The sequence below is a fragment of the Xiphophorus maculatus genome, chromosome 5 (assembly GCF_002775205.1).
Source record: "Xiphophorus maculatus strain JP 163 A chromosome 5, X_maculatus-5.0-male, whole genome shotgun sequence".
Classification (NCBI taxonomy): domain Eukaryota; kingdom Metazoa; phylum Chordata; class Actinopteri; order Cyprinodontiformes; family Poeciliidae; genus Xiphophorus; species Xiphophorus maculatus.
The window spans coordinates 12592830-12616386 of record NC_036447.1 but is presented as its reverse complement, the minus strand read 5'-3'; the positions used below and the strand labels follow the sequence as shown (position 1 = coordinate 12616386).

General features: G+C 40.8%; 2 protein-coding genes across 3 annotated transcripts; one reads left to right on the top strand and one right to left on the bottom strand.

The window, feature by feature from the left end:
- Positions 1-4684: 4684 nt before the first annotated feature.
- On the top strand, positions 4685-10010 carry polr1e (RNA polymerase I subunit E). Its single transcript, XM_005805040.2, has 12 exons — positions 4685-4764; positions 5004-5107; positions 5196-5272; positions 5737-5822; positions 5934-5986; positions 6081-6225; positions 6343-6453; positions 6565-6661; positions 6752-6882; positions 7731-7812; positions 7983-8114; positions 9141-10010. The coding sequence occupies exons 1-12, from the start codon at positions 4701-4703 to the stop codon at positions 9304-9306; spliced, it is 1248 nt and encodes a 415-aa protein (XP_005805097.1). The 5' UTR covers positions 4685-4700; the 3' UTR covers positions 9307-10010.
- On the bottom strand, positions 9339-23207 carry fbxo10 (F-box protein 10). 2 transcript variants are annotated; one of them, XM_023333737.1, is made up of 11 exons: positions 22729-23207; positions 21831-22429; positions 19478-20287; positions 17547-17627; positions 17220-17356; positions 13800-13870; positions 13561-13713; positions 13112-13462; positions 12079-12389; positions 11810-11997; positions 9339-10466 (listed from the first exon to the last, which is right to left on the bottom strand). In XM_023333737.1, exons 2-11 carry the CDS (start codon positions 22413-22415, stop codon positions 10286-10288), a joined length of 2868 nt encoding a protein of 955 aa, XP_023189505.1. In that variant the 5' UTR covers positions 22416-22429; positions 22729-23207; the 3' UTR covers positions 9339-10285. The 2 variants fall into 2 exon arrangements, with proteins under 2 accessions (XP_023189505.1, XP_023189504.1); XM_023333736.1 differs by having other exon boundaries at positions 17547-17696; positions 22729-23205.
- Between the last annotated feature and the right edge of the window lie 350 nt (positions 23208-23557).

Below are 23557 nucleotides of genomic sequence, written 5' to 3'. Positions count from 1 at the left end.
ACAGAGTTGTCATCAGTCACGTCTCCTTGGGTCACCTGCCTAAAATGTTGTCCCTGACTGGTGACACCTGGAGTGCTCCCAAGGAGTTTTCTGTTTATGTAAGCCACAAGTATCTGAATATTAAACTGCAACACTCAGTCTAACTTTCAGAGATATTTATAAAGATATTTGTCTAATTTTGTTTTGCAGGGAATGAAGGAGTCCGGACAGGAGTGGAGTCCTCTGGGAACCTTTCTGTATGATAAGGACCAAAATCCGCTTCAGACCTTTGCGCTACCGGTACATTGATCTCAATTACGTTCTTAGCTACTTTGTTTAATCACATTGCAACATATTTACAGCCATTGAACTTTTCAGTGTTTTAATGTTAAAAATACAAACATTATTGTATTCTATTGGGACTTGATAACAGAAACACGCTAACAGAAAGTAGCTCATCTTTGTGAATCAGATAGAAAATTATACATGATAACAAAATAGGCTAATCTCAGTCAAATTGGATGCAGAACATCTAAAAAATTTATTTTTTCAGTCTTGCCAGATTCTGATTTGGATTTATGTCTGGACTTTGACTATACCTATCATTTGAGGTGCTTAATCTAAACCTTCCTATTGTATTGCTGGCTGTTTAGGGTTGCTGTCATACTGTCCACCCAGTTTTTAAGTCTTCTGCAGGTTTCCTTCAAGGACTGGTCTGTATTTACAGCTCTGTCCATCTGCTAATGAAGTCCACCCTCACCTCATCACCATCTGCTTCACAATTACGTGTTATGTTCTGTTGGTCTGTCACGTAAAATATCAAATACGATGAAATTTGTGATTGTTAAATGACAAAATGGATAATATTCATGCAATATTAGAAATCTTGCTGGGCTTTGCAACATCAAAACAATGAATGAATGTAATTGAACTTCCTATTTAGCTTTACTGATTTGATATTCAGCTAACATATCATTTTGTCATTACAGAGCCACAGAAGAGCGGCTTTTAGCTACGTAAAGTTACACATCAGTAGCAACTGGGGCCATCTGCGGTATACCTGTCTCTATGATTTCCGAGTTCACGGAAAGATTGCACAAGCATATGATGAATAAAGGGTAGTAGGAATAGACAGGTGCAGGGGAATCAGACTGGAAACATCAGGATGAAATTTCAAATTAATTTGATTAAACTATATTTACTATATATAATTCATATAGTAAAACTTTGATGCAATTTGCACAGCATAAACACATTAAATAAATAGAATTCAATATTTAAATGATTTTAGCAGGGGAATTCAGCTGTAAAAACATCAAAGTGGCAGGACATCGAGGCATGCAGTTTGTGTAGGTTCAGACAAAGATAAAAGTATTAGAAATATATTAAAAGGAAAATTACGTATAGGGCTGCATAGTGGCACAGTGGATAGCACTGTTGCCTTGTAGTTTGATTCCTGGCCCGGGGTCTTTCTACATGGAGTTTGCATGTTCTCCCTGTGTATGCGTGGGTTCTCTCCGGGTACTCCGGCTTCCTCCCACAGTCCAAAAACTTGACTGTTAGGTAAATTGGTTTCTCTAAATTCTCCCTAGGTGTGTGTGTATGTATGATTGTCTGTCCTGTTTGTCTCTGTGTTGCCCTGCGACAGACTGGCGACCTGTCCAGGGTGTACCCCGCCTCTCGCCCTAAATGTTCACTGGAGATAGGCACCAGCACCCCTCCTGACCTCTTAGAAACAAGGGTGTACAGAAAATGGATGGATAGAAAATTAAGAATAGGGCTGCATAGTGGCACAGTGGATAGCACTGTTGCCTTGTAGTTTGATTCCTGGGCCGGGCTCTTTCTACATGGAGTTTGCATGTTCTCCCTGTGTATGCGTGGGTTCTCTCCGGGTACTCCGGCTTACTCCCACAGTCCAAAAACATGATTGTTAGGTACATTGGTCTCTCTAAATTCTCCTTAGGTGTGTGTATTATAGTTTGTCCTGCATATCATTGTGTTGCCCTGTGAGGGACTAGCGACCTGTCCAGGGTATACCTGGAGACCTCGCCCGTTTACAGCTGGAGATAGGCACCAGAAGAGAAATTTGAACATTAGGATATAAAATAGTTGTTTCATTTGGTAACGGGGCAAACTTATATTTTATTGGTGCATTTTATAATTCTGAACTGCATTTAGCTGCATTGCCTTGTAACTGTGATCAAATTGAATATCTGTAATTGAACTTTAATCTTTCTATCATTGGGCTGTTTCAGATTTCCATTTTTTTTCCACGTTCTCTGGTTTTCACGAAAACAATAGGAAGTTTTAGAAAATAATTAACGTCAGTGGGAAAGCTTTGTTTAGTATGGAAATCTGTCGTATTTGTCATTATTATGACAAATAATATTTGTCATTTTGACAAATATGACAAATATATGTAATGAGATATTAATTCACAATTATAGTGATATAAAGCGCCTAATCTCATAATTATCATGAGATAACTCATCATTATGAGATACAAGTTTATAAATAGAATAGACTAGAATAGAAAATTATTTCAGCAGGGAAATTCAGCTGTAAAAACATTGAAGTGGCAGGACATTAAGTACTACTTTATAGATAAAGATAAAAGTATTAATATATAAAAAGGGAAACTCAGAGTATGGCTGCACAGTGCCACAGTTGATGGCACGGTTGCCTTGCAGCAATACTGTCCTGAGTTGGAATCAATATCCATTGTTTCTGCGTGGGCTCTCTCCGGGTACTCCAGCTTCCTCCCACAGTCCTCTAAATTCTCATTGATTCTCTTTAAATTCCTACATCACACACATGAGTGTGTGTGTTCGTCTCTGTGTTGAAGTATACCCCTCCTGCCTGTTGACTGAAAGAGATAGTCACCAGCAACCCCACAAAGATATGTGTGTTAGATAATGGATGAAAAACTTAATATGCTGTACAAGATTGCAGAAATAATTATTTTAACAATTGTAATATAATTATTACTTAAACAAGTGTTCAGTTTGATTCACCTTCACATGTAGGAAAATATGGTGGTTTAACTTACTTGTATTATAACAATATTCCCTATTGACGTTATATTGACATTTTGTGTAAAGTTAGCATGTTTTCTCTGTTTTGTGGATTTTCCCTTTTATCATGATGTACATATGCATTAATATTGCAAATAACTTTGTGGTTTGTGTTTTCTCAGCCCATTTGGATCCAGCTGTGTGTTTGTCTCTTTCCTGTCCTCTTGTTCTTCGGCCAGCCAAGGCAGATGGCTGCTCATCCTGAGTCTGGTTCTGCTAGAGGTTTCTTCCTTTTTAAAGGGAGATTTCCTCTCCAGTCTAGCCCTGTGCTTGCTCAGGATGGGGGGTCTCATCAAATTACTTTTGGTGGGACTTGCTCCCCTCTGAAGAATCGCCACCTTAACGTGGTAGAGGGGTTTGAGTACCCCAATGATCCTGATACCTTATTTGCCATGGAATTCCACTCCCAGTCGGGACTCTAATGGCAAAATGGTCTCAGGGTAGGGGTCATACTAAGAGCGATTCAAACTTTATGAATTTTCCTCAAGTGGATTAGGTTCTTCAGGGAGATGGCTGTTTATTTGCCACTGACGTAGATTCAGGATAGTGGAAGTGAAGATTTGATGGAAACCTTTGGGTTTGTTACAAATAACACATAACTGATTTTGTTGTGAATTATATCAGTAAACTGAGAACTAAATCTACATCCACAGGGCTGGCCCAAGGTTGTGATTTAGTAACCTCTCTTCCTGTTAAGAACATCACCACCACTATCAGGACTGTAACTAGAGATGGAAATTAACTAGCTAGCTATAATCTCCATAAGTCAAATTTAATTAGCTGAACTTAAAAGTTATCACTGGTAATTGGTTATTATTCACTGAGAAATATTTGTGAACAAACTGAACTGAAACACAGAGATAACAAAGCATGAGATTGTGGTTATGGTAACACAACACTCAAACTAGGAATATTAAAAAAATTAAAATATTTTAATTTAGCTGTGCTGAAACAATTAAATGAAATTTATTCGCATTGTCATCTCATTCTCAAGAAACCTACAGCATGTTAAAAATCTAGATATGTGTTAAATTTAAGCATTCATGAGCCCCTGAAGGCCTGAGGACCCTAAGCAGTTGCTTTGTTTAATTATGCCTCAGGCCGGCTCTGTACAGTCAGGATGTTTTCCACTCTGCTTTTTTTTTTTATTGGAGTTGGACAAATTTTTATGGACATAATAGCTCAGCTGCTCAGTGGTTTCTGCTGACTAAATTTAGGTCTGGGTTAGATATGCAGAGCCTTCAGTTGACCAAGTGATCTTTCATTTCTATTTTTGAGAAATCTCTGAAAAATGGAAACCCGTGTAGTCTTCTTTCAGTAGTCAAAATTAGATGAACACAATGTAATATTGTATTTCAGTCAACAAGAGTGTATGCCTATTATGACTTTATTATTAAAACATCTAGATGTAGTTTTATTTTAAGGCTGTAAATTGGTGCTTGTCCTTATTTTTTCCAAGTCACTTCAGCTGCCAGTTTTCAGCTCTACTGACCCTAACATTACCCATTTTTGACACATGCTAAATCTCAAGTGCGGTGACCGGATAGTAATACAGATTTAGTTTTTTTCTTCGCCTCTAGATGGCAGTAACACATTTAACACCGCCTTATATAAATAAAAAGAAGAAGAAACCCCACAACAACTGTCATGGCTGCCTCCTGCTCCTTAGTGTGCTGTGGAGAAGAGACTGAATCCGACAAAGCGGCTATTGGTGAATATATCTCAGTTATTACATATAAAGTCGTTGAACCGGAGTTTTAACTTCGACATCGTCGCTTAGTGTTGTGTGAGATTTAGAGACCGTGTTTAGGGAATAGTGCGCGCACACGTGGGCAAACTGCACCTCGCTCGCCGCAGTTTGACTTCAAACCCATGAATAAATGCACTATTCTCCTCAAATGTGTTGCATCAGAGGTTAACAACTAGTCTCTGAATGTCTCTCTCACACAGTCCGCTTTTCCAATGGCTGCGTCACCAATGCAGAGAGCCTCGATTTCAGCTTGTACAAGAACAGAGATGAGAACAACCCGAGGAAGAAGAGCAGGCGGATACTGGTGAGGAAGATGATGGGTTTCTTATTTCTGTACACCCAGGTTGTGATGTTTGGATTTTTATGCGTATCATGTTTTTTCTTCTGCTGAGGTTGCTGAATCAAACAGACTGAGCTATGTTGGTCAGAATTTTGGAGCGGGATCTCTGAAATGCAACAGCCTCTGCAAGTAAATACAGTTATATTTGTTCTAAAAGAAATGTGTTGGATGTTTTCCTACTGCAGATGTCGCTTTTAAAGATGCTATCCTGTGGTGTATTTTCTCCACTAACCAATGTACACAGAATAATCATGAGCTGGGTAAAGTAGAATAGATTTCCACTTAGGAACAAACTTTGGCTCTATTTATGTTGATGACATCATAGGAGGTATACCAATCAAAAATGGTAACCTGACATTAATATGGTGGAAGAGCAAACATCAGAGTAAATGGTGTTTACTCTGCCAAAGGGTTTTAATACAGAATCATTTAACATATTCCAGATTAAAATTTTTAAGGATTTTTGAAAACTCTTAATCCTTTTCCATCAACTACATTTGTGGTTAGAAAAATGTCTGTGATTCAAAGTTCTGAGTGATTTTGTAGTAAAGTTGGGTTAGGAGCTTTAAACATAATGTTTGGTGTTTTCCCAGATATTATGTTGGAGTGCTGAACAAACAGACCATGCAAATGGAGGTGCATAACGCTGTGCTGTTCAACATGCAGCCTGTTATCCCAGGTAAAAACACTAACACACATTAGTACTAATTGTAACATCAGTGCCTCCCATTTCCTTTGAAAATCATTGAGAACTGTTCAAAATGCTTAATTATTGTGCCTTCAACACCAGGAGAGACACCAACTACCAAACCTCAGGATACTTCTCAATCCTACAGAGACAAGGTACGCAGATTTCTTTTTTCTTCTCCCACTTAATTAAACCATAATGACTTAATAGACAGAAGTCATGTTTAAATCGGATTCCTCTTGTCTTCAGGTTGACATGTTGATTGAGGCATTTGGCACCAACAAGCAGAAACGAGCCCTGGCTTCCCGCAGGCTAAACCAGGTGGGTAGCAATGCCCTGCAGACCGCAGTGGCTAAAGCTGCCACCTCTGTTATTGAAAAGAAAGGTCTGGAAGGTGAGGTTCTAACTGCTCCTCTGTCTTAAAAAAATCAGTAAAGAGAGAAAAGAGCTTCAAGCCTCATTTCTCATGGTGGCTGTGTTACCGGATACTTTTTTTCATTTTTTTCCTCAGCCCTCCAGCAGGAAGTGGTTGAGACAGAGTCCCAAGAGACCCTGGCGTCCCACCTGCCTCCTTGCAATCCAAACGCAGGCAAACGAGAAGACGTCTATCCATTTGATGAGCGTATCTTTTATTTGCTTCTGATCATTGTGTGCAAATCCTTAGGAATGTAACCATAGTTTTATATCTGGAGTTACAGTGGAGGTTTTCTCCACCCTTGACCGATCTCCTCAGTCCTGAGTCCAGTCGAGCTCGCTGCTTTGGAGCAGCCTGGATCCAAGATGGCAGCACTCACCAAGGAGGAGCTGCAGAAGATGAGAGATGAAGGAGGGTAGGGCAACAAGTTGCTCACAATGCCTGAAATTTCTTTAGCGGAGTGTTTTCCAGCATGATGAATTTCACTTTTACTTCTTGATTGAAGGTCACTGAGTGTTGTGAAGCATTTAGAGAGCATGCCATCTGAAGGTGAAGCCAGAGAGAGAATAGCACGCTGCGCCTTTTACCTCTCTTTGCTCCTCAAACTGGCGAGTCAGAAGAACATCCCACGCAAGTGTGAGTGTATCTGCTTTTACTCTTCTTATGCACTGTACACCGGAAGGTTTTTCTGCTCTTCGTGAAGCAGGCACTTATAAAGGTATATTAGGGATTGTACAGACCTGTCAGAGAGACGGATGTTTAAAAAAAAAAGTTTATTTACAAAATGTCAACAAATGTGGGCACTCCATTGACTTCCAAAGAAGCTAATAAAAAGGACATTTTTTAGATGAAAATGACAATCTAAACTGTCCATTTATTAACAAAGTGTAAAACCATTCTAGGAATGGGTAATAAGTAAATAAGTCAATAAAAGAGAATGACCATTCAGCCACTTGTCTGATATGTGGTAGCTGGAACAGCTGACAAGGTACATCTAAGTTTTTAGATGTACCTTGTGACAAGTGATTTCTTGTCACTCCTTTCAAAAATGTTTTTCTAGCAAAGGAAATGTAAAATTCACATTTAAGGTAAAAATATGGTAATGGCAGCATTATTTTCTGGGATGTTTTTCTGTGACTGAGCCTGGAACATTTTCAACAAAGTTGAAGGGGAAACAGAAAAATAGGAAGTTGTCTTAAGCTAGTGTGAAGATGTTTTGGCAATTTAGCACAAAATCACTGGAGTACTCTTTGGGAAAACTCAGCAGAAATGTTACTGTGACTCAGCCGTGGGATTGTCTAATCTTCCTACCTGATTCTGACTGAATGTTCAGACTCTAAAAAGTAAAACATGTTCTTTTCCTCCCGAAGTTGAGTCACAAAAACTCTCCAGAAAGTTTTACTTGTGTGTGCTGAATCATCAGAGGGGAAATTATTAGAACTTTCTTTGCCATAAATTCTGCTCTCTGTTCTTTATGTGTACAGTTGGACATGATGAAGGCTGCCCTCGCATCATTCAAATCAAGCTGTTCAGAACTTTCACTGTGGAGAGTTTCAACAATGGGAGGTATGATGATGAAGTGACGGTTAGCTTGACTTGTTGTCGTTTTGCACCAATTCTTCGACCAGAAAGTTTTGTCCTGTAAAAAAAACTTCAGATTGACTTAAAAATTGATTGTTTTAAATAAATAACCTAATCACATCTTTTATCTTTATTTTTTCCCCTCCCGTGTTTAGGGTGCAGAACATGGTATCAACATCAATGCGTGCCAAATTAGCAGGGTACAGCCTGGCTCTGTTGCTGCACATGGGACACATGACTGCTGACCTGTCATTGCTGCATCGTGATCTGGGAATCACCGAAGCCAAGTGAGTTGATTTTATTTTCAGTGCTGGAAAAAAGTATTTGCACCCAGATTTTGCTTCTTTTTTTTGCCACACTCAAATGTTTCAGATCGAACAGATTTTGTTATCAGCACTACTGGAGTACATAGAAGTACTAGAGTACATTTTCAAATTATTTCATTTACTAAGGGAAAAGAAGCTATCCCATGTGGATTTAAAGTAATTGAAAAGGGTTAGAGAGCCATGTATAAACAAAGATTGTTCCAACAGCATATTGACAACTCATTGAGGAGATCACAGAAGATCCAGAATATCTTTTTTGTTGCGATTCACCAACGAAAAAGAAAATAGGCATATATATAAGCTATGGGAGAGCGAGAGCTCCATGACTAAAACCACTGATGACAAGAACACCAAAGCCTACCTCACATTTGCCTAAAAGCACTTTGATAATCCCTGAGATCTTAAAGCTCATTAGACAAAAGTGGAGCCTACTGAAAAGTGCGTCCATTAAATCTGAAGTAAGATGTAAAAAAGAACATCATACACAGTCAAACGTCTGTGATGTTTCCCAGTCAAAATATGGCATCATATCAGATTGTGAGATTCTGTTGCATGACCTGAAGAAGTCCATGCTCACAAACATAAAAGTGTGGCAGAAATAAAACAACTGATTCCTCCTCAGAGATATAAATGACTTCAGCTTTCACAAATGTTTCAGTTTTTGTGGCCAGGGGTGGAACAATCAATTATTAGGGGGCAATTACTTTCTAACAAAAGGCAAATTTATTTTTGATAGTTTTTCCCTTAATAAACAATCTGCACTTTCTGTTTACTCTGTTTGTCTTTCTCTGACGGCCTGAGTCATTTAACTCTGACAAAACAGCAAGAATAGAAGAAATTAATAAGGGGGCAATACATTTAACAACACTGTTTATCTGAGTCAACATAATCATTACATTTTAAAAAGTGTTATTTAAACTATGACAGTATTAGTATAAGATGCTTCTTTTTCCTAAATAAAATCTCTGACCCTCATATTATGTACAGGATGATCGAGATCGCAAAGTCAATGGGACTGTCTTTGATTAAACCAGCAAGAGCCAAAAGGGATGAAGCTGCACTGAGTGACGACCACAGGCAGGCCACTGTTGCCCTACCGCTGGTCAAGTACGATAAGTTTGTCGAGCAACGGAAACGGAAGAAGATGCATTAAAGTATAAGAAAAGATGAAAGGACTGCAGGAAATTGAAACATCACAAAGAAGAGCCATTTATTATGTTTTGTAGACAAAAGAGAAAAGAGGAAACTTTGAGTTGCACATCTTGTTTTTCATGATTACTGTTGAGGATGTAAAAACTAATAAGCTGTAAACAACCTCTAGATGACCTAACATCCAGCTTTACTCTATAGGCACATTTGTAGACTTCACATAGGCTATATTCACATTGCAGCTTGAAGTGACCTAACTCTGATTTTTTTGGGTCGCTTTCAAAGAATTTCAATCTGTGTTGTTCAGACTGTCGTGAAAAGACCAGACATAAGTAACATTAAGGCAAAAAAAAATAAAAAAATCGGAAATGGGTCACTTCAGGCTGCAGTGTGAACGTAGCCATATTGCACACTCTCTTTCTGTTTGGTTGCAAGAAAATGAGTGTTGGGCGTTGAAGCCAGAAACTCACCTTAAAACAACACACTGTGCAAGAGGCAGAAGCTTAATTTTGGCTTGTTGTTGCATATTCACTTCATACGATCATCTTTCCAAACCCCCCTGCTACAATTGTAGATTTTTTTTTAAAATATCAAAAAAGGCACAGATTTGTACCAGATGAGTTATAATTTCTAAAGCCTTCCCCTGCTACTGGGATTTATTAAAGCGCACATCCTAAACAGAAACTATTAAAAGCAGAACGATAAAAACAAGTCTGTGGTATGAAAGACCATTAAGATAAAGCTTCAGTGAAACATGCAGTTGATATTTGGATGAGTTTTTGTTCAAAACCTTGTGTACAGGCATTTTATTGTAAAATTCTTAATTTATAAAAAAAAATCACATTTACATACAGAGCCAAAGGTGATCTCATGAATCCTGGAAGAAAAAGTCAGTACTTCTTTTGGATTATCGGTAGGTAAAAAGTGACCAGTTTGGGACCCCACAGCAACACACTTCAGTTTTTGCATGCTTGGCCGTTAATTCACAGGATGGAGCAGAACATGCTGCCGCTGTGACATCCGCTCTCTACGGCAGCGCCAACTCTGGTTGTCACGGAAATCCCAAGCCGCGAAGGATACTGGGAGGATGAGAGCCCTGTAGGGGAGCTGGCCAGAGGGCGAGGAGGCGGGTTTTCTAGAACCCATGGTGGGGAAGATGCACCACTAAAACGTATAAAGAGAGAAATAAGAAGCATAAATTACAGGGGACTTATGAACGTGATTTTAGTTCCTGTTTTTAGACCGTTGCTATTTGGGAAACATCTCAGTCTATTTTAGCTGTCGTTGTTGAGCGAATGATTTAAATATTCATACTCCTTGTTCACATTTTGTTCAAGTACAACCATAGACGTCATTGTTTTATTTGGAGCTATGTGACAGAACATAATGTAGTAAATACTTGTGAAGTGGAAGGGAAATTATTCATGGGTTTCAATTTTCAAAAGTGTGGCATGCATTTTTATTCAGACCCTTTCAGTCAGTATCAGTCAATACTTTGTTGAAGTCACCATACTGCTGGAAGTCTTTGAAGGGGTGTCTCTACAAGAGACTAATGTTTTTGTCCTTACCTTTTTCATAAAGTAGCCCAAGCTCAGGCTGAACGGAGAGCTAAAGTGCTCCAACAATTCCATTGCATTACTGGTTGCATGTCATCTTGCTGGATTTCAAAGATATGCCCCAATCTGAGAATATTTGCTTCCTCAAATTAAAGTTTTAATTCAGGATTGCCCAGCAGTTAGCTCAATGATGAACTCAGACCAGCTTAGATTTTCCTGGCCAATAAAAGCATTCCCACAGCAGTAACTACATAGTATTTGTTTGGTGTGATTTTTGTTTGGGATTATCTTTTCAAGTTCACATGTGAATATTGGTTTACATCTTTTAATTCATTACCTAAACCCAAAAGGTTGACCATTAAAATAAAAAATAATAAAATATTATAGCTATACTTATACGTATATATACAGCATATACATATAATACTTTAGCAAGGCACTTCTGACTGCCAAAAAATGCCTTTAGATTTTAGCATTTTGCAAGCTTTTTTAAAAAAAAATAATTCTGCTGTTCAAACCCAAACATAGTTATTAATGCATCAGCAATTAATAAAGGGAGTTTTTTTTAGAGGTTATTCTATGAACAGCCTTTCAAGAAATTGCGTATATTTAAAAGAACTTGAATCCTTTGTTTGAAATGGAACATTACACTGACTAAATTTCACCTGAAAATTGCATTTTTCCTTTGTCTAAAGTAATAACTACTGATATTAGTTTTACAGTAATATCCTGACATTTTAAGCCAGCTACCATATATCATTTCTCAGGAACGGAGGAAGAGCTGCGGGTATAAATTACAAGAAAACTCATACTATAGTGTTCAATTTCTAGAAAATTGTACAACTGAAATATCACTGTTATGAAAGACCAGCAGGAGCTGCTTATTTTTACATGGGAAGAAAAGAAAAAAAACAAACAAGACAGTTGCTTTTCACTCAGTTGCTTGGTTACCTGTTATTAAACCTTAGAATACTGTTGTTACGCAACACGCAGGTTTCATTTCCAGCATCTGTGTGTAGGAGTGGTTTCTTGTTTTCTGGATGACCCTGAAACAGGATGTTGTCATGGACGACACCTTTTACTGGGCCCAGCAGAGCAATACCACAACCCTGTGCTGGTTGGACACGATTACGAACCACCTGGAGACGAGAATCATAAAACTCACATTATATGCACAAAGACAAAGTTTTTCTGAAATAAGTCTTAACAGATCAATTCACCTTAATATCGGTGCTTGCAGAAACCTGGATGCCGTATCCACAGTTACTGACCACATCATTCTCCACTATCTGCCCGCTGCCACTAAACCTGACACCGTGGCCACTGTTTTCATAGATGCCGTTACCGCGAAGCTCCACTCTGCAGTCCTTCTCCACTGTAACGCCACCCCGGCCATTTTCAACAATGCAGTTAGTAACGAGCCGGGTCAGCTGAGTGCTCTGCAGCACAGCAACGCCCGGGCCGCAGTTTCTGTTCATAAGGTTTGCAAAAACATTCAGGGCCTCGCTGCTCTTCACATACAGGCCAACCGCTACAGAAAGACAGAAACAGGAGAATTGTGAAGGCTGACTTTACTGTGCTGTAAGAAAGCATTCAGAACCTGAAGTTTTTTTCAACATTTTGTCACATTACAACAAAGTTAATTAGTTTTTATGTGATTGGCCAATGCAAAGTTGTGCATAACTAAGAAGAAAAATACAAAATGATACATGGTTTTGAACCATCCTCCTAAACCCACAGGAGATTAACCTTCTGATTAGGCTGGGCCTACATGCAAAATACTGCGTAGCAGAAAACTACATTATGCATAAACCTAAACACACCATCCCTATTTTGAAACACAGTGATGGCATCTTCATATTGTGTGGATGCTTTTCTGTAACAGAGACAGTGAAGGTTGTCAGTTATTAGTAGGCTGGAACTAAAAAGAGGCCAATCTTGTAAAAAAAACAAAACCTGCCTCACACTGCAGGAGTCCAACTGGAGTTAGACTCCACATATACAGCCAGAATAGTTTAGATCAACACAGATGTGTTAGAATGACCCTGTCAAAGTCCAGTTGTATATCAAATTGAGAGTTTGTGCCAAGACTTTAAAATTTGTCTTCACAGACAACCTCAATCAAATTTGACAAAGCTCGAGCTATTTTGTGAAAAATAGCTCGTAGAATACGTAGAATCGTAGAATAGTTTAGATGTCATTTCAACTTTAGCCATGCACCTATTTACATGTTTATGTGACATAGCTTAGTACCTCCATTGAAGCTCACACAGTTGCCCTCCATTAGCGCCACGCTGATAGAGCGCCGAGCAGAGTGCCGCTCATCCTCGCTGTCCAGATCACTCTCCCAAGCGAACAGTTCTCCCTCTTCATTGAAGTTCTCCTGCCCTTCCCTGGCCTCTCCTTCAACTCCTCTCCTTTCCCCATTGCCCACATCTCCACCAATCCCTTCCTGTCCAGGCCAGTTCCCCTCCCTGGCTTCAATGTTGTCCGGATCCTTCCTGCAGAACACCGCCAGTCCGTACATACAGTTATGAATGATGTAGTTCCCCAAAAGCTGGGGGAGGCTGGATGACATAACCCACACACCGCAACCTTTATTACCTAAACAAATCAAAGGAGGAAAGTGTTTGAAAGCAAACTGGTCTAAAATGATATGCTCTCCATATAATGCAACCATTTTCAGGCAAGAAAGGACATACAGTATACATGATTTCCCTCAATAAGTCCACGCCCCCTCTCTCCCACCACCACTCCGTCGGAGTAGCCATAACAGATGTAGTTGTTCTTCAGTATTGGGTCACCTCCTCTGCGGATGTCCACTCCTCCCCACTGGTTCTCTCTTATCACATTTTCTGGAAAGGAACAACATAATATCTGCATAACAAGTCCAGTTTTGCTGATGTGAATAAAGAAATGGTGCAAAGCCACCCACACAAACCTGTTATCAGCCCTCTCCCATTCTCGTTTATAGCAATTCCTGCTGCCTGGCCTTGGAAGATGCAATTTCCACTACAAGCAGAGAGAACAAACAGTCCCTTATGCTGAAGCTTTCCAAATTTTAAAGTAGACTTAATTATCAAGCTACAGTAAAGGTAGAAAGTAAGTTCATCCCATGATTTAATGTCTTGCAGCAACTTTAGCAACAATAAGTGTCAGTTTCACAATAAACTGGGAGAAGAGTATCCTAACCCCAGTGCAAACAATAACCTTCATCGGCATGTCCCTGAATTCAGACGAGTTCAGAGCTCGCCTCTCAGCAGAACGACTGAAAGCCTTCCAGGCTTGCCTAGCAGTTTTTCACAGAGACGCACTCGTGAAATTCAGGCTGTGCCACAGGCTGCTTGGTCTGATGGCGTCATCACTGTCAGTCATCACGTTTGGCCATTTGCACATGAGACCGTTTCAATGGTGGGTAGCATCGCTCAATTTGAACCCAACACGCCATGCCCACCGGAAAGTGATCATTTCTGGGACATGCGCACACTCTCTAAGTCCATGGAAACGCATCGCATTCCACAACATCGGCATTGCCATGGGAACCATCCTGTCACGGAAGGTTGTTACCATGGACGCCTTGTTAACTGGCTGGGGAGTCACACATGAGGGAATGATGGTAGACGATGTGTGGAGCTCATAAACACGGACAGCTCACATAAACTGTCTGGAGCTCCTGGCTGTTATACTGGCTCTAAGACATTTTCTGCCCTCTATCAGAGGGCACCATGTTTTGGTCAGAACAGACAATACAACAGTGGTTGCGTACATCAACAGGCAGGGAGGCCTGCGCTCACGTCATTTACACATGCTGGCACACAGACTGATAATCTGGACCAGCTCACGCCTTCTGTCACTGAGAGCCACTCATGTGCCAGGGGTAATGAACAGGGCTGCAGACCTACTGTCCAGAGGCAATCCCCGCTTCCAGGAGTGGAGACTCCAGAGCGGGGTTGTAACCCAAATATGGCAGCGGTACGGTCAGGTGGAGGTAGACCTCTTTGCATCAGAGGAGAACACTCAATGTCCGAGGTTTTTCTCCCTGACCGAGGAGGGCGCTTCGCTGGGCATGGATGCTCTAGCACACGAGTGGCCTCCGGTTCTCCTGTATGCTTTTCCACCGCTAGAACTTATTATTCCTACCCTCGCCAGGGTGCGAGAGAGGAAACATTCATTCATCCTGGTAGCTACCCGCTGGCCGGGGAAGCACTGGTTAGCAGAGATTTTCCAGTCGCTGCAGGGCGAGCCGTGGCGGCTCCCTCTCCGCAGAGATCTCCTAACACAGGCATGCGGAGAAATATTTCATCCTCATCCGGAACGCCTAGCTCTATGGGCCTGGCCTGTGAGAGGGTGAATCTGGCGGCCAGTGGGCTTTCCCAGAACGTCATTGACACAATTCAGAGCGCAAGAGCAGTCTCAACTCTTAGCGCATATGAGGGAAAATGGTGTGCATTTGAGGGTTGGTGCGCAAAAACCATGTTTGGTGCAATGCAGAGCCCTGTGTCAGTTATTCTGACACTCCTACAAGACCTGCTGGATAAAGGCTTGGCTTTTTCTACTGTCAAAGTATACTTGGCAGCTATGTCAGCTTGCCATGTAGGGTTTGGAGACAAAACAATGGGGCAACATCCTCTGGTGTGCCAGTTTATGAAGGGTGCACGACGGCTCTGGCCAGTGTCCAAAAGATCTATGTGGAGAAAGCCAGTTTTCGCAAACCTGAGCAGCTGTTTGTGTCATGGGCTTCACCACAAAAAGGGAAGCCCCTAATGAAGCAACGCCTTTCCCATTGGATAGTCGGAGCTATTGCTATGGCCTATCAGAGTAAAGGCCTTGCACCCCCTGCAGGTCTACGAGCTCATTCCACTCGTGGCATGGCCTCATCCTGGGCACTGTTTCAGGGTACACCTTTGGAGGACATATGTGATGCTGCCAGCTGGGCAACTCCTCACACCTTCACTAGGTTCTATAGACCTAGTAAAGGTCTATAGAACAGCACCAACTCTGGCTCACACAGTTCTGGGTGTGGGATTCACACTTAGATAACTGCAGGAGGTATCTTTTGGTCTTCGAGTAAGCTTATCTGGCAATACGAGAGTCGCCATATCCCACAGTGAGATACCGAAATGAATGTTGAAAGAGAACTTTTGGTTAAGGAATTAATCCCCGTTTCTCTGAAACATGAGTGAGGTATCTCACCAGATCACCCTCGTTGTCTGGAGCAAGGAAGAGGTGTGCTTAAAAGACTGAAGATCACTTGCGTGACGTCACGTATTTATATTGGGAGGAAGTCCCTCCTCCTGGAGCTGACGTCACTTCTACCTGCCAGTCAGTACTGGTGTAATGTAATAAAGCTTCTGGGGTCCGTGTCCCATAGTGAGATACTTTACTCTTGTTTCAGAAAACCGGAGTTAATTCCTTAACCTAAAGATGTCCGTACTTCTTGACATTGTGTTGAAACACACATGTATCTTCCAGTCTAGCAAACTGCTAAAATTCTTGTGTTAATAGAAGCAGCAATAGAACATTGTTAGTTGGTGCTTTAATTAACAGCATCTAGCTGCTACTTTCCTTCCTAAATCATATGGGAATAGCGAGGGTGAATGTTTTTCCAGAGATTGTGTTGTCAACCCTGGAAACTGTATATTCCATCCATGTCTGTACATCATGTCATAAATGCTTCATTATAAGACAACTTATATCAAATAAAAGTGACAGACTTGACAGGTAAAAATGGTGGGTTGAGAACTAATGATTAGTATAATTGTTAAATTGTTAATATTTTGTTAAATACTGATGAACAATTTTAGGTTCCTAACGTTCATGCTGCTCTGGCACGACTGCCATCCAGTGCTCAAAACAGGCCCAAAAGGACACAAATTGGTGAGTATTGTGTGGAAAACCATGACTGATCTGCACAAAGCTCTGACCTTAATCTGACAGAGAATCTGAGCAGAGATTGTGAGCCAACATCAGTGTCAGACCTCACAAATGCTCTGCTGAAAGAACGTTAAACATTTCCATAAACAGACTCCTAGATGTTGCAGACAAACTTCCAAGATGAGTTGAAGCAGTTAAAGCTGCAAAACGTCTTCTTAAAGTTAAAATGGAATTAAAATGAAATTTCAAGTCCATTTGTGTAGTCAAATAATCCAATAGTGTTAATAACTCTTTGAAAATTACATGCCTAAAAAAATGGAAGTATAAATCTTTTTTCATGACTGAAGATGAATGAACTTGGGAAAAAATCCAGAGTGAAGAAATCATGATGCAAGAGAGGGCTAGTAATTACACAACCATATCCAAACATTGGGAAAAAGAGCCAAACAATTCTGGGTAAGATGGATGTTTATAGAGTCTGACATACCTCACCACTGGATTCCCGCTAAAGAGAATGTACACACCGGCTTCCTTGTTGTTATAGATCAGGTTGCTCCGAACTGAACCTTTCCCATTGCCAAGAACAACAACACCAGAACGCAAACCGCTGTGTATCTTATTGCACTGTGGAAAGAAAGACGGAACTTCAGTCTGAAATTCAGAAGTTCAGTTTTTGCCAGCAATCTCAATTTAATTTAGTGGAGATTCAGTACTTATAAATAAAGGAGGTGACACCAGGGAGACTCTTTTTCAATTGGCAAGTGTTTCTGTCAATAAAAAGTTTAACTTTAATACAAGGTGGTATCAGATTTACCAGAATGATGGGGTTAGCTCCCTTTCGGATGTCTAGCCCAGCCTCCCCATTCGAGTGGATGTTGTTTTCTGCGATGAGGCCCTGAGCAGATAGGCGCAGAAACACACCTGAAGCACGGCACTCGCACACCTCGTTTCTTAGCATCACAATCTAAGGAAAGAGAGCGCAAAGCGGCAGCTCAAGTAACAGCCTGAGAAGGAAACTGACCTAAATTACTAATGATACGAGTGCCTTAACTTGATATACTCCTGGAAATAACTTGTGAAATCTAAATGTGTAGAGAAATATAGTGGCTCTCAAAAGTGTACACACCTTTGGTAAAATGTTTTGGTTTTATGATGTAAAAAACTTAGATCATGACATCAAAATTTTAATTTCAAAACATTGGTACAATTAGACTGTTTAAAAAAATAAAAATAACATGGTTTTACAAGTGTGACATCCTTTACCTAACACCTTGCTGAACCAACTTGTGATTTAATTTTCTCACCATCAGCACTCTGCATCTTCATTTGGCAACATTTGCCCACTTTGACATGAAAAAGTTCTCCAGATCTAGAACTTTGTGAGGAAATCTCTTCTACTTGCCCTCTTCTGGTGACCCCCACAGATTTCTCTCAGATTTAGTCCTCGACCCTGGTTAGACCAAAGCTTAAATTTTCCCATCATGGAAGTCACTTTTATGCAGATTTAGATGCATAAACTCACAGAGATGCTTTTTAGCAGACAGTTCAAGGTTTTGGGTCAAAAAATACTAGTATTTGGAACTGGTCATAACTTTAGTGATAGAACAAAGTTTTCTTTGTATAACAGTAATTCCAGAGCATGATCATGCCACCATCATGCTTCACATTGGGAATTGGATGTTTATGCCCATTGAAGTTTTTTATAAAAAACATTTTTGAAAATGTTGCCCAAATACTTAAAGGTTTTGTTCCTTTAGACTCTAATAAAGCCTCTCACAAAAACATCCCCATATGGGGATTTGTGATGCATTTATGCACCACAAATTTGGAACAAACTTCCAGAAAACTGTAAAACAGCTGAAACACTGACTTCTTTTAAATCTCAACTAAAAACCCACCTGTTTAGGATTGTATTTGAAACGTAATCAACTACAAATTTAATGATGGAACTTGACTTAATGCTGTGTTTTGATTGTTGATTCTATGTTGCATTGTGTTTCTGTGTTTGTAATGATGTAAAGCACTTTGAAATGCCTTGCTGCTGAAATGTGCTATACAAATCAAATTTGATTGATTGATGGCTCCAATCTGGCAGGCGGGCTGTTATTAGGAACAAAATACTTAATTTATCCCTACTCCTGGGTTCATTTACACAAAGAATACAGATGTTATTGTCTTTATGAAGATTTTTTAGAAGGATCCATGTTTCTAATGTTGCTGATGCTCCAAATTTTTCCAGGTTGAAGACTGTTATTGTGACAGATATTTTTGTACATGTTCCCATTTTTACTTTGTAACTTGCCTGCAAAATATAACTCTAGCTAAAGCAGGTAAATGTAAAGTCAGGAGAACAAACTAGGGTAGCTGAACTTTAACTTGGATTAAACAGAATCAATATACATGATGTGAACTTTATAAGACTAAATGAGGAAATTGAATCAGGAAGTATTAAATTAAGGGCTTGAACAGTTATGCAACCAGACTAATGTGCCTACAAATGGTGGCTGGCACTCACTGATCAGTTTACAGTTTTATTGTGCAAAAATTATTAAAGGTTATTGCACCTTTTCTACAACCCCACCCAAAACAAATTAGATTTTTCAGTCAGATTGCACAGAATAAACATTTTATGTTATGTAATTTCTTTATATCAGAAAGACCCTGGCATAACAGGAATGTGTAGTTTTTTTTGAGAGCCACTGCATTTTACAGATTTATTAGAGGAAAGAACAAGGTTTTATTTACTGTGGAATGCTGGATGCACCGGACAGCGTAGTTCAGGCTGCGGAACAAGTTTTCCTCCAGTCGAGCTTGCCCATAGTTTGACAGATGTACACCCCCTTTCCCGTCCCTAAACACGCAGCGCCTCAGGATGCAGCCGAGAATCGATGATGCGAGCATCTGAGCCTCGGGGTCCCTGTCTAGCTCCTGCTGCAGGGTGAGAGGTTCAGGGGTCACAGATGGAGGGTCAGGTGAGGAGGCAAGAGGCAGAGAGCCATCTGCCCGAGGCTTCAGTAAATGGGATAGCCCATGGTGGTCATAAAGGATTTTGTAATCCAGCGTAAAGAGCTTCTTGGTGTTGTTAGTCCCTTCCTGGTTCTCCTCCTCCCCATCGCTGTGCTCACCGTCACTCCAGGGATCTTCAATAACTGTGCCCCGACACACTGCATCTCCACCGGTCCGTCTCTTCCAGTCCTCCATGCTTATGTTCTCCTTTTTTACATTACCACCGGGAGGTTCGGGCTTATCGTTGGAGCTGCCTTCATGACCTCTGGGAGTGCTGCTGGACTGAGACGGAAATGACCTAGCCAGAGCAGCCAAGTGCTTGCAAGCCCAGTTCCTTTCTGATGCCGGAGGACCCTCCACAGTCACAGAAGCTGAGTCACTTCCAGAGAAATCGCAGCTGTCCAACAAACTGAGGACAACACCCAGCAAGTGGGCAGAGCTGCCCTGGGAGAAGGAGCAAAATCGAGCCTGGCACGTCCCAGGACCACGGATTTGCAGCTGGGCTCCCTCAAAATTGCAGTTATCGAGTTGGACATGACCCCATGATGTCTAGAGAAGGACAAGGACACAAATTGGCTAGAGTCAGACACACTCAGCAAGACAGATAATAGTATAATTGTGAAGATTCTTAGTGTTGCAAGTACTTGCAAAAAATAATATACATTACAATTGTGTAGTGAAAGGAAAGTGTTCAATTATTTTCTATTTTTATTTACAGATAAAAGTCTAAAAAAAAGAAAAAGTGATGCAATCAATTGTGTTCACTCCCAATTTTCAAGTCTTGCTATGTATTCTCAATTGGATTGCTCGGACCTGGGACATTCTAGGATAAATACACATTTATATAAACCATTGCAGTTCTGGCTCTATGTCTAGGGTCATTGTCCTGCTGGAAGATGAACATCTGTCCACATCTCAAGTATTTTGAAGCTTCTAAGTTTCCCTTCAGAACTGCCCTGTATTGCCCTCCATTTATCTCCCCACCGGTTCTTTCATGCAACCATGTCACAGCTAAAAAATGTTTTGCCACAGCTTGATGTTGCCACCACACCATGTCATGTCCTCTTTTGAGCTTATGTTTTCAGGTTTTGTGCAGTGTAATGCTGCGTTACAGTTGTTATCAGAATTGGGTAATTTTGACTTCCCAGTCGGAAATATCAAATGGAACGTTCTCTAAAGTTAGATTTCCCACTTGGAAAGTGGGTGGCAAATCTGGCTACCCTCAGTTATGACTTGTAAGGTTATCGTTGAGTTTCAGTATGGCCGCTTCTCGTATTAACAGTAGAAAAATGTCGTGGAAATATATTTATAAGATACGCATGTAAGAGTCCATCTACAATAATTGCCTCCTGTACATTGAAAATGAGTAGAAAGTAAAGTTTAAAATGTTGTTTGTAAGAGGTACTTCAAACAATGTTTATGGGCATTGAAATCCCAACTCTTAATTCAATCTGAAGTCAAACTCGACTCCAGGATCCGACTTCCGAGGTAACTTAAGCGCAGCATTAATTTTCCACAACATACAACATTTTTCATATACACCAAAAAGTTCAAATTTGATCTCATTTAACCATCTTTATCCATGTTTGCCATGTCTCCAACATTGCCAATTTTGAACAGAATTTCTAGTAGTTTTCTTCTTCCCACACTTCCATTAAGGCAAAGATCTGCAGAATAGAACACACTTAACGACTTTCCATAAGATGTGCACATCTGCAGCTCCTCCACAATGTTCTCAAATAATCTCAGGTTTTCAAGGAACAGCAGGATTTCTACTGAGATTAAACTATACACAGGTGGATTATTTACTATTTGGTGACTTCTGAAGGCAACTGATTGAACTGAATTTTATTTAATAGCATCTAAAAGGAGTTAATATCTATGAATCAAACAATTATTTTTGTAAAGAAAAAAACATAAAGCCATGTATCCTTTTCCTTTCACTTCATAATCATGAATAACTTTGTTACTCAATCAGATGGAATCCCAACAAAACAGAAAGGTTTGTGGCTGCAAAGTTACAAACTGTGAAAAATTTTAAGTGGTGTGAATACTTTCTGAAGACGCAGTGTGACAAGCTGTGTGACAACACCTTGTAGACAACAGTGGAGAACCAGGGTGGCATAAACACCAGGTTACACAGCCTGGCAGTCGGGCACTGCTGCTCAATGCAAACCAGGAGGGCCACTTCACCCAGTCGCCCCACACCAACCAGCTCCACAGGCACTTTCAGTGCCACTTCCGCCTGCTCTTCATACACCCCTGGATGGAGGAACACACGGTCGTATGGCCCCACCACACCAAGAGCCCCTCGAAGGGTCTCAAACTCATACCCAGGGCCCACATGCCAAACCCTGCGATCCTTTCGTCTGCGGAAAAAGAGCAGGCAGGCGGAAGACTGGAGCTCCTGTCCGTTTCTGGTCCAGGTGCGGGTGGCGAGAGCGTGCTGTTTCAGGGCCTCCCTCCAGGACGGGGGCTCCAGGTGGGGCTGACTGGGCCAATTGGGATGCCGGCACTCGGGACAGCCCAGGCAGAGCTGCCTCCAGCGGGTGTTATCAAGTGAGAAGATGAGCTCCCTCCAGGCACGGCACACCTGGCAACAGCGGCCCAAGTCAGGGAGGGGGAGGTAAGCCAAGATAACCCTCCACAGCTCCACGGGGAGACTACCCACCTCCATGGCAGCAGAGACACCTGGAGACAGGGGCAAACGCAATTAAAGCAACAGGAAACCACTTAGACAAACAATAAAAACAAACATGCTTGATTAGTAAGGTTATACCATCACTGTGTTATTTTAGAGAGGAAACAATAGTGCAAGCTCTGTGTTCGTTATGTTTGCTTGAGAACAAACATCCAGATCCTGTTTTCCTTAAAGTTTGATAGTTCTATCAAGTAAATACAAATAATGATGGGTAGCTAGCGCGAAAAGATACCGCTAGTTATTGCGCAACTGCAGTTAGCTACAAATAATGAAAATTTGAAAACCTTACCTTTCAACAGTTCGCCATAGTTCGACGGATCAACACATGTCGGCTCGACGTTTCCAACAGCTGTTTACCGAGCGCTCCATGTCTGCATGCCGGGCGGAGAGTCTCCTCACAGCCGCCGCCGCTGCAGCAGTTCACTGCAGCCTATCATGACTGCAGATGTGCCACCGAAATATGGAGCTCAGAATCAAATAGGCTTCCAGTTTACGGCAGCAGGCGAGCACTGATCTCCATCTTCCGCTTCCATAAAGTGGGCGTTTACCTTTACGACCTCCCCTTCCCTTCTTCCTCGTCCACTCCACGCACGCACACGCAATTTCAAGGCAAGGAAGCTGTAGTCAGAGACGGTTCTTTTATGAATGTTGGCCTTTGCCAGTCCATCTGTCTGTCATGTAAGGATGTTTTGATCCATCAGTTGTCCGTTTATTATTGCAAGTTTGCAGGGGGAACTGGCTCTTATCTCCAGCAATCACTGAACAAACGCCAGACTACATCCTCGACAGGACACCAGTCCATCAAAACAACAACAGTGACACACACGAAAAACAACTATGCACGACGCAAATAAGGTCGATGTTTTTTTTTTTCCATCAACACATAAAAAAAATAAAAAGCAAGCAAGGTTATTTAATTTTGTTTTAAACTACAAAATATATCAAAAGACAAGCCTTTAAAATGTGTGAGTTTCATACGAAACTGATTTGATTTCAATTTTATGTTAAGAATAATTGCAAGACAAAAAAAAATCACTGCAGCAGAGAAATTAAAGGGTGTTATGTAAAATCGACTTTTTGATCTTTACATCATGTTGTAATGATTTTCCCTCATCAAA